Source organism: Monopterus albus, unplaced genomic scaffold, assembly GCF_001952655.1.
Source record: "Monopterus albus unplaced genomic scaffold, M_albus_1.0 scaffold26.1, whole genome shotgun sequence".
NCBI classification, from domain to species: Eukaryota; Metazoa; Chordata; class Actinopteri; order Synbranchiformes; family Synbranchidae; genus Monopterus; species Monopterus albus.
Genome location: NW_018127906.1, coordinates 3504264 through 3515127, shown reverse-complemented (window position 1 = coordinate 3515127; position 10864 = coordinate 3504264). Strand labels below are relative to the sequence as shown.

Genomic DNA, 10864 nt, shown 5'->3' with positions numbered 1-10864 from the left:
TAAGTAATTAAAATTTCGATCTCCTTGGCACTACTTAGCGTATAAAATATCAGTTGCATCTTTAACAAATACTTCTGCCATTCATTCGGTTATTAAATGTAGCACCAGGCCTTTTGCTGCTGGATGTATAAATCAAAGCATCTTATGATTCATGTTTGATCACTACACAGGCCGTGAAACTAAGAAGTCCCACACTTCTCGGAGCACCTGAAGGCAGCCTAACTTTTCTCAGTACGGTGAGTTTGGCTTGGCGGTGATTTATCGTACCATCTGAACGGTTTGGACGAGTTTAGGAGCCGGGTTTGGCTTTGAAAGGAAGGGAGTGATTGGACAGTGAGTCAGGAGGATGAAGAAACTGCACAGCTGATGACGCTCGGCGGTGGTTTCCTCTATTTCCCAGGTCAAATCAGTAAACGTGGTTGTTTTGGAGGAACTTTGACATGTAGCTCGTCACACTGTGGGATGTGCACGTCCTGTTCAAGTGTCTCCGCGCTCTGTGAAACTCTGTGAAAAGTTTTTTGTTGTTGTTATTTTCTGCCACGCAACCGAATTTTTGTAGCAAAAATGTTGAAGAACTTGTTTCGTTCTTCTGTCGCGGTGGAGGAAGTTTTTCCAGCGAGGAGTCGGTGGACTTTAGCGGCGGTCGCTGTGGTCCTCCTCGGTTTGTTTGCTTCGTCCTGCTGGGCGGAGGAACCGTCCTGTCACGGAGCCTACGACCTGTACTTTGTTCTAGACAAGTAAGTAAAACAAAAACTGTTTGTTTCAGACTCCTGTGCTCTCAGGATGAAGCATAATGAAGCTGCACTCGGGAGAAGACGAAAACAAGCTGTAAATATTTAGTTTATAAAGTGTAGTTTGCCTGTGGAGGAGAAGAGATTTGATATGTGGGGGTGTTCCTAATATTCTGACCCTCTCATGTACTGCATGTATCTGGGGAGGACAAAAATATAGACACCTCTGAATATAATGCAGTCCAGTACAACACCACCTTTAACTACGACCTCAATAATAATCATATAACATGGATATAATATGGATTTATAAGTTATGAGCTTCATAGACACAGACGTTAGGGAGGAAATGCACACAACTGTACAGGTGTACCTAATAAAGTGGCCAATGAGTGTACATTGGTGACTCCATAGTATTTTGATTGAATTTGGTCAAACCTCTGTCCAGTGATGTTCACAATGCTTTTAGCCTGTGTGGGAGAGAGCGCTTCCTGTTTCGCCCCGGCAGTGGCACCACTCACAAAGCCAGGTCCAGAAATGGTTTTCCCAGTTTGGTGGGGGGGTTTAGTAGTCTGCACAGAGCCTGACCTCAGCCCCATCCAACACGTTTGGCCTTATCGGCCCACACCAGTGCTGGACCTCAGTCGCTGTCCTGTGGCTGCAGCCAGGTTCACACAAAAGAGTGGAGGCTGTTAGAGCACTAGCCAGTGATGACCATGATAAGATAATGAGATGCTCAATAGTCTACATCTGTGTAATGTCTAAGTGCACCTTTGATAGTAAACTGGTGGCCAAAGGTGTTTGTTCCTCACCCCGAAACTTTCCCAAAGTGGTCGGGCTGCTCTAGTTTGGCTTGTGGCTGCTCAGATCTGGCTGATGATTGCACCTGTGTGTTGGGTGGTTGTGTCATGCAGTGGTTATGGTACATGGCAGGAAGAGAGAACTCAAAGAAACCTCATAGATCTGCACAAGGAGAACCATGACCTTTCTCTAACCATAACCAAGTAGTTTTATCTGATTGGACAGTTTGAGGATTTAAAACATCTGTAATATAATTCTCTCTGTCCTGTGTGATCAGCTGGCAGTGATTTTACCATTGTCAGTATCTTAATATCTTAATAATATAAGATTTCACCAAAAACAAAAGCGACATTACTGAGAAGTTTCACAATGGTGTTTATTAACAATGTTAACCAGCAAGAAAGCACTGCATCACTTTTTGGCAGTGTGCCACTTCCTGTGGCTTTTACACACTCGCTCTGTTGCTTCAGACATCACACATGCAGATGCTTCATAGCCGGGTTCAGTCAGTTCAGCAGAGCTTTACAGAGCTGCAGCAGTGGTGCACACAGACCTCCAATATATTCTGGAGAGTTTACTGCCGTCACAGCAACTGCTTTTAATCCTGCCTTCCCACGGCTTGGAAACGTGCCAGCATTCAGGGCCGCTGAGTTGCACCACTGCTCCCCTGACCTATTTTCAATCTACCTCACCCCCATCTAAATTACAAAATTACAGGAAGATGACCAAGATTGTTTGGAGCAAGTCTGACCAAGTGCATAGGTCTTAGCATGGTTGATGTTTTTGTATAAGTTCGTGGTCTGTTTGGTTTACATATGCAAGTGTACAGTATATCTGTGAGATGTAAAAGCCTAATCTATGGTCATGATCAGCATGTCAACAAGTTGCATGACTCTGCCACAAGTTTACTGCAGACCCAGTAGTTCTGCTGTTGAGCTTCCTGATAGTTGTTACAAGACTAGAGTCATGATGTCGGCAGTTTGTGCTGTAAGATTTGATGCATATTCTGCAATGCTTCTGTAGAGAGAAATGTCATTTTTGTTATTCTGATTCAAAGTGTGACCAGCTTATGCACGTTTTTCTGTTTGGTTTTATAATTACTCAGGTATTGTAGCTCTTTACATGGAAGTATGATGTCAAGGGGGGATGAGGCTGTTCGAGTAACAACATAGCCTTCAAGTCTTGGAAAAGGCAACATTTAAATATGAATATGTCGAAATTATGATAAACAACACAAAACCTATGTTTTTTACTGTATGTAACTTACATTGATTGATTGCCCCTCTCTAGTTGCTACAGGTTTTTCCCTACCATAGAAAGGATTAGGCGCAGCAACTCACCTAAGTGCTTTTGTGGCGCGCCTAAACTGAATGAATGTAAAAAGGTGACGTATCAGAATGAATGTAAAAACAATGGTGAGTTACAGTAAATGGGCTGAGAAATAATGGAGAGGTGACTTGATTTCAAACAGCTGAGCTAATCAAACAGCTGACTGGATGCTTCTCTGTACTGTCAACTCAGCACAGTGGTCAGTATCCACAGAGAATACATGTAGTAGGCTATAACTTTGTTGGGGAGTGATTCTTGTGGATGGTAACAACAGAGATAGCAGAAAGTAGCAAACCTGTACTGAATTAGCTACATTACGCTAGCCAAGGAAGCTAGTTAGTTGATGGTGGAGTTGACGTACATAAATAACATGTTATAAATAGAATTTAGAATTTCCTTCACATAATTTACCCCCAGTGGCCGCCACTGTACAACAGTGAGATTTTAGAGGGGTTGATTGTTATGGAAATGCAGAATACAGATAATTACAAAAGCCAGAAAACATCTCTGCTGATCAGCTGCTCCAACGCCATGTAGTCAGAATAATAGATGACCCCTTTAAATGGCCCCAACCCCACATGGCCTTCCAGTGTTGTCAGTGCAGCAGAACTTTCCTTTACTCTGACAGACATCTCTTCCCTCCGCTGTGTGACCCTGTCTTTGGGTGTTGGCAAGGAAAGAGAGGTGGCATGGGAGATGGTCCTCCTAATGGTCCAACTCTTCTGTTTTAGGTTCTTCGCACATACATTGAATTGTAATTATTGGTTTAATTACCTCTGTTGTTACATCATGGGCACATTTACAAAGGGCTACAGGTTGACACCCACCTGACACCGGATTGTCTTTGGTTACACTGAGACATTTATGCATAATTTTTGACAAATACCAAGTCATAATTAGTTTTAACGAGACAAAAGATGGCGACGGAAGAAGGACTAACTACTTCTGCTCAAATACAGATAGAAATATGCCAAAGCAACATTTCCAGTTAGGTGAATCCTGTGAAGAAAAGAAGGATTGAAAGAAGAAAAATAAGTAAAGATGGACAAAGGAAAGAAACCAGGCAGGAATGAAACCAAGAAACGCATGAATGAATAAAAGGAGTTTTTTTTAAATAAAGCTAAGGAAAAATCTAACAATCCCATGTTCCTTACAAGTCCTGTACTGGCTTTAGTGCAGTAGTAATGGACATAACTGTTGTGTTTGTATTGTACTTGTGTTTCGTCTTACACCTGGCCATTTCTGAACTTAACTTTTTATGTGAGGAGTTTTTCCCCTGTCTTCTGCAGTAGACTGGCTGGGTTGGGAACAATTACTCATATTGGCCTATAAGCCCTCTGAGAGCTTGTACATATGAACTTCAATTGACTACTTCAAAACTAGCACTAGAAGTAGTAGAAGTAGTAGAAGTGTTTAGTTATCTCCACCTCTGCCAACTTCCTGAACTGTCACTGTCGTGTTACTTTCATGATTTTTTTTTTCCACCTTTATTTCGGGAAATAAATTCCAACTGCACCAGCCAGTTAATGTGTAGAAAGACAAAGCTCCTGTGAACAGCTGAGGGTTCTCACAGCCGAAGTAGCTGCTAGAGTACACAGACTTATCAGCACAGTTATTCAGCATGTGGCTGGTGTAAATGTCCAACTGTGGCTGTGGTACAAAGCACAAATACTGTACAGTATTTTACTCCCCAGCACACAATCTGCTGCCTCTGATGAGCTGTGAGCCGACTGTTGTTTTCTCCTTTCAGGTCTGGAAGCGTTGGTGCCGACTGGTTTGAGATTTACTCATTCGTAAAGAACCTTACTGACAGATTTGTGAGGTAAGTGGGAAGTCACCAATGTAAAACTCATGTATTCTCTTTGGCAATTAAAAAAAGGTTTGTGTGGTTTGTAATGAAAGTTATAAAAAGGAAAGGTTTTATAATGCACATTCAGAAATAAGAACAAATGAAGTGAAAATCATCCTCTCAAATCTTAGACCTGCAGATGTTGCTAGCAGTGGTTTAAAATTAATAGTAGAGATGTAGGCATAGTTGTAATGTTGCGATATCATGATCAAAATCTCTCATGGGACCATGACAGTATCTACAAGGATATTACATATGATTATTTTGCTAGTATAACCGCATTCAGATTGCATTATTTCAAAATGCCATAGTGGGTGTGGGTTATTCAGAGTTTTTGATTCTGTGGATCAAGACATTCTCTTGCAAAAACTTGGCCAAACTGGATTTGATGAGAAGTCTTGTAACTGGTTTAGAAATTAATTATCTGATAGATCACAGGCTGTTGTAGTAGATTGTTTTAAATCTAATATTATGGGTATTTTTTTGAGGAGTCCTGCAAGGATCCATTTTAGGCCCCATCTTATTCACTATGTACGATCAAACGTAACTAGTAGTACTATGCATTTATATGCAGATGACACAATTATTTATACAGTAGCCCCCTCCACTGATCAGGCTTTTCAGAGTTTGCAGTCTGATTTTAACACTTTCAGCATTATCTTCTTAAACTTACATTAAATTCCTGTAAAACAAAGTATATGATTTATACTAGAAAACAATGTCAAATTGATAATTTAAGTTTAAGTACAGCTACACTGAAAAGTGCTGTCATTGGCAAAGTCCCTGCATATAAATATTTTGGATTTTGATTACCTTTAAGTTGCTTTTGAGAAGTGAACTGCTTTGCTTAACGATTGACTTTTGTTTCTTTATATTCATTCATTATATCAGAAAGTAGGTTGGCCATCTTTGACGCCGAACACAGAGCATCATTGTATGTTATTCATCTATAAAGCTCTACTTAATAAGTTGCTTATATATATTACATGTTTCTTGAATTATAAATTAACAATGTACTAGGCCCATTCACAAGATTATCTTGTTCTGCAACCCTTTTTGCCAATACAGAAGTAGGAAAGATGTCTTCGTATTACTATGTCCCGCAAAAACAGAATAGGTTGCAGAAAAAAACAAAAGTGGCTACGCTCATTTAAACTGATTTTATATTTTACTTTGCAGTTAAAATGTCTGTGCACTAGATGATTTGTGATGCTGTGTTTTTAATATGATTTATGTGGATTTGTGTGTCTTTATGTATATTTAGTTTTTAATGTGTGATTGTGATATTGGATTTCTTTTAATACTGATTTTATTTGATTCATGTGTATATAAATATATTACTGTTTACTGTCAGGGCACCATTGGGAACACGTGTTTGCTCTCAACTGTTTTTCCCCATGAATAAATAAAGGTTGATGATGATGAAGATGTTCACTGTCTGTCACTGACAACCTCAGTGACAGAAGGTAACTGGGACAGATGGTGATAAGTTTGGGTAACAGTCCAGTCCTTTTGACTGAAGTCTTTTGTTTTACATCTATTTAAAATCTGCATGGTTGTTTTATAGGGTGTCTATAGTTGAAGACGTTCGGTGCAGCCTGTTGTGCAGATTTCAAGGACTTCCCACCTGTTTCACAAACTATCATTTCGCAAAATCCATGACATCCTTTTCACAGTTAATTCATTAAAAAGACGGAACCGGAGTGAGCGGCTCGCAGCGTTCCACTTGCATAACGTTTGAGTCAAACGGCGCCTGCCAGCACAGTACAGACGGTAGCGACCCAGCCAGAATGAAGTGGTTGGTTGAAGAAAATAGCAAAGGCACCAGGTGGGAGTGGGTGGCAGAGAGGAGCAGTCTTCTGGGCTGTGAGAATGGCCATTTGCACCGGGGGGGTCCGGCTCCACACTTATCCCCTGCTTCCACCACAGAGCGGCTGACAGGCAGACAATGTACAGTAAAGCAAAAGAACACTGGAAGGCGACGAGGACAATCTGCTAAACAATGCTCGCTCACCAAGAGCACTTCTGTTCCGCCATGTGGAGCAAACTGGACTACTTCATCAATCCCCCCCTCCCAAAATCCTCCACCCGTCTCAAAGAAAATACTCTCCACACCACCCTCAGATTTGTCCTTGGCATTGCTGCCTCTTTATCCTGAGTCTTTCTTAGAAACAGACGACACTGCTGCAGAGGCAACCGAGACAATCCTAAGCTCTACTTAAAGCCTAAAGTTCGTTAAGTCCCCACCCACGATTTCTCATCCGTGGTTAGTTTTTAGTCCACATATGACTCTGAAAGTTGCAGACAGGATGTGGATGTATACGGCTGCTACAGCACTCTGCCAAATCTGGCTTAAAGATTGTGCTATGTTTGCGGGGGAGGATCACGACTGGGCCATGTGTCACGTGGGTGAGAAATATCAGCACCTCTCCTTATGCTCCGAAGGCTGCAGATCTCTGAAGGAAACACTTGTGTGCTTAATTATCTGAAGTTTAACTCGCACTGCGGGATGCCGTCCGTGTGCTGTGTGTTTGTAACAGAGGTGGGAAGTAACTCAGTCCTCATACTAACTAACGTGTTGCTTTTTGAGTACTTGAGTACTTCTGTTTGTACACACCTTTAACTTTTCCTCCTTTATACTATTTACTCCACTACATTTACAGTATCTAATAGCTTGGCTTACTGGTTAGTTATAGCAATTTTGAAATAGAGTTGCATGATCTCACATTTTCTCTCCTTATACCTGTTCTGATAACGGTGCTCGTTTCAGCTTAACATCTGTGTTTGTCACTGTGTGGAGCTGATTGTCGCCCACCTTCTATATGTATAGCAACACGAAGCTGTAACAACACATCACTTCTCAGCTGGTACGATGGACTAAGAGGAGGCTGGCAACATTTGTTTAAAGCCTGCACTAACCTTCTGTCCAGTTGCATTGTTACCCTCAGTGGTAATGACCAGGAGAGTTTAATATGGATCGGTCACTTCCGTTCCCATATTAATAAGGTCACTATCAGCACCGATCAATAATTATTACATCGAGGATAAGAATATAAACATGCTCTTGAAGGGGTAACAATCCTTCATCTCCAAATGACCTGCTTTTTAGGACCCTTGAAGGACAGTGTTGTTTCAGCTCCATGGCACAGAGATTTTTAGGTGTTATCTAAAGAGATTTTAGAGCTTTGAATTGATCTGTGGAGGAGCACCGACCCTCGTAGGCCTGGGTTAGAAACTTTAGCACTCTTTCAGCACTGACCAGAAGTTGTCTGTAGCACTAGTTCAAATTTATCAGTTAGTTAACTTATTCTTCCACAGCAGCAGTATAGGTATTTGTATTTGAGAAGTTCATCCATCCACCTGTTATCGGGGGGTTGCCTCGCCCAGGGACGGCCAATCCCAGCTGACATTGAGCGAGATGTGGGGTACAGCCTGGACAGGTCGAGATGTATCACTAAATGAAAAATCATTTAGTAAAATGAATATTTATATTGATTAAAATATGGTTGTTATAATATTCATGTTGACCAGAATTCAGGTATTGTCGACCTTTTATCCAGTATTACACCCAGTGGTCAAAAACAATAGTGGAGCATTTTAATTTGCATAACTTCCTGACAGTTACTGTTATTGCTTTGACTATCATTTTAAAAAATGTTTTCATGCTTTACTCAGTGAAATCACAGGACTGGGATGTTTTTCTTTGTGATGCTTGGTTGGTGTGGACTTGTTCTCAACACACGGTGGTGAAGTTTTCAGGTGCATTTGTACACGAGAGTGCTGACATGTTCAGCGGGATATTTACTCTGAAACCTGCTGTGTTTGCAAAAATAAAATAGTCCATATTTATGAGATGAGAAGTGGATAGTGAATGCAACCGCGGCTGGTTGCACAGAGACGAGCCTCTGATGCCAGACTGGTCAGAGACTCATCAGATTGTCCGGTGTCAGCTCACACCCTTAAAGTCACAGGTACAAAGTATATGTTTGTGTGACTCACCGTCACATCACATGTTTCCTGTCTCCAAATGGTTTAATCACTTCCTTCAGCTCTTCAGCTGCTTTAAGTCATACACTAATATTAGCTGACATTTAAAGAGCTCCTTCTGTTTGGTTAATTATCTGTCCCTCTTTAAGTCTCGTGGCTGAACTGAACTGGTGTAAAAGCTTTATATAAACCTGTCAATCACACCGACTCCTTTATATCCTATTCAAAGTGTTTTACATGTCCTGCTGTGTGGGTGGTTGTTTGATAGGGTGATTTTATAGATGACTTAAATGACTCTTAAGTCTGTTGCTGTGTATTGTCTTTGCTGAGAGCTGCTGTCTTTCTCTGGAGTCTCTAATGCGGTGTGAAACACTATATTTGGAATGAATTTAGCATTTGTTAGTCCTAATGTTTACCCTTTGTTTTTCACTTTAGCCCGAGGATGAGAGTCTCCTTCATTGTTTTCTCTGCCCAAGCACACATCCTGCTGCCTCTGACTGGAGACAGGTACTGAACTGAAGTTAGGTTACTGTCATTTCATTCTGTTATCATCTTCCCCCTCATGTCTCAGTATCTGGTCAGCATAGATGATGTTTACATCACTGATAAATACTGTTTTATGGCAGGACTGGACTTTTACGTGACTTTTTTGTTGCTGTAATGAAGGTATTTATTTTTGTTAGCCACAAACATTAACGGCTTCTCAACTGATTTTTAAGAATGTTTGATGGTAGTATAGCCTGTTTTCAATGTTGCCCAGTTTTATCACTTAATTTGGTCGTAAAAGAATTTGGACTCCTTGTATTGATTTGTATGATGATTGATTTTTTTATACAAGAACAACTTGTTGATATCTCCTGTTGGAACCTATCAGCACAAACAACCATGGGTTTCCACCACATCATGTACCTACAGCAGAGTAATGGTACAAAATATTATCAGAGACCTGTTAACAGTCGGGGTGTAAGAAAATATCGATACAACTGAGTATTGTGATATAATGTTTTTCGATACTGTATCGATTCTCAAAGACAAAGGATTGATGTATAAGTATTAGTTCACATGCCACGTCGTGCTGTGTTGTTGGATGTTACAGGGTCTGTGACAGATGCAGATTCCTGTTATCACATAACGCTGTTTTTTTACTGGAGTTTTTATGTGTTGCTTGTTTTATGAATAAAAAAATTTATTAAAAAAAAATCACACTATATTACCTTGTTTACAGTGTCACAGTATAACACAGTGTATCGAATTGTAACTTCTGTATCGTGATATCGACAGATTCACAGCCCGAGTCAACAGGCTGCTTTTTTCAGTGTTTATACTGGAATGTGAACCCACGTTGTGAATAGAGTAGCATACACATGTCGACCGAAATGTCAGTCATTCACTTTATTTTTTTTAAAGATACAAGATAGAAGAGGGTCTGAGGACCTTGCGGGATGTGAAACCGGCAGGTGACACATACATGCACGAGGGAATAAAAAAGGTCAGTTTACCCTCTCAGTTACAACCCAGTAGCTTTTTACAAATAATCCAGTTTTTGTGAAAGTGGGATCTGATGAAATGTTTTCACTGGTTTGAACTTGAAGGCCTCAGATCAGATACAGCAACAGGGCACGAAGTCCTCGAGCATCATCCTGGCTTTGACAGACGGGAAACTTGAGGTTTTTATCCATGAGCTCACAGTGAAAGAGGTGAGAGTTACGTCATCAAACAGTGACTTTCCTTTCTTCCTCAACTCTGCCCCCCCCCCCATTAATTAATTAGTAATTAATTGCTTACATACTGAACTGTTTGGCTTTTTTCTTGAATGTGATTTGGTGCCTTTAGAGCCTCTGTGTTTTCTGTGTCACCATGATGTTTTTTCTTTTCTTTACATTCGACGTGTTGCGCATCATCTGCACCTGTTTGATCTGCAGGCTGATGAGGCACGGAAATATGGTGCTCGAGTTTACTGCGTGGGTATCAAGGACTTTGATGAGCAGCAGGTGAGAAAGCTTCAGTTTGACTCTGTAGCAGAGAAGTCTGTTAGTGAATGTGTGCCCTGTGATGAAGCTAAACCCTTATAACATCAGTGCTGTTACCTGTGTGGAAGAACCGTGTCCTAAAGTGATAGTTCACCTAAAAACCTTCTCGGTATCAGACTCTCACCTGCTGAAACGCC

General features: G+C 40.9%; 1 protein-coding gene across 2 annotated transcripts in view; it reads left to right on the top strand.

Annotated features, from left to right (window-relative positions):
• The first annotated feature begins 206 nt into the window (after nt 1-206).
• antxr2a (ANTXR cell adhesion molecule 2a) overlaps nt 207-10864 on the top strand; it is a 66084-nt gene continuing 55426 nt past the window's right edge. Inside the window, exons 1-6 of one of the 2 annotated variants that reach the window (XM_020595302.1) lie at nt 207-737; nt 4612-4683; nt 9133-9204; nt 10105-10186; nt 10290-10394; nt 10620-10688. In XM_020595302.1, coding sequence (XP_020450958.1) covers nt 565-737; nt 4612-4683; nt 9133-9204; nt 10105-10186; nt 10290-10394; nt 10620-10688 — 573 coding nt within the window. In that variant the 5' untranslated portion in view covers nt 207-564. Of the gene's footprint in view, nt 738-4611; nt 4684-7180; nt 7253-9132; nt 9205-10104; nt 10187-10289; nt 10395-10619; nt 10689-10864 lie in introns of those variants that run through there. The other variant, XM_020595303.1, reaches the window with a different exon arrangement.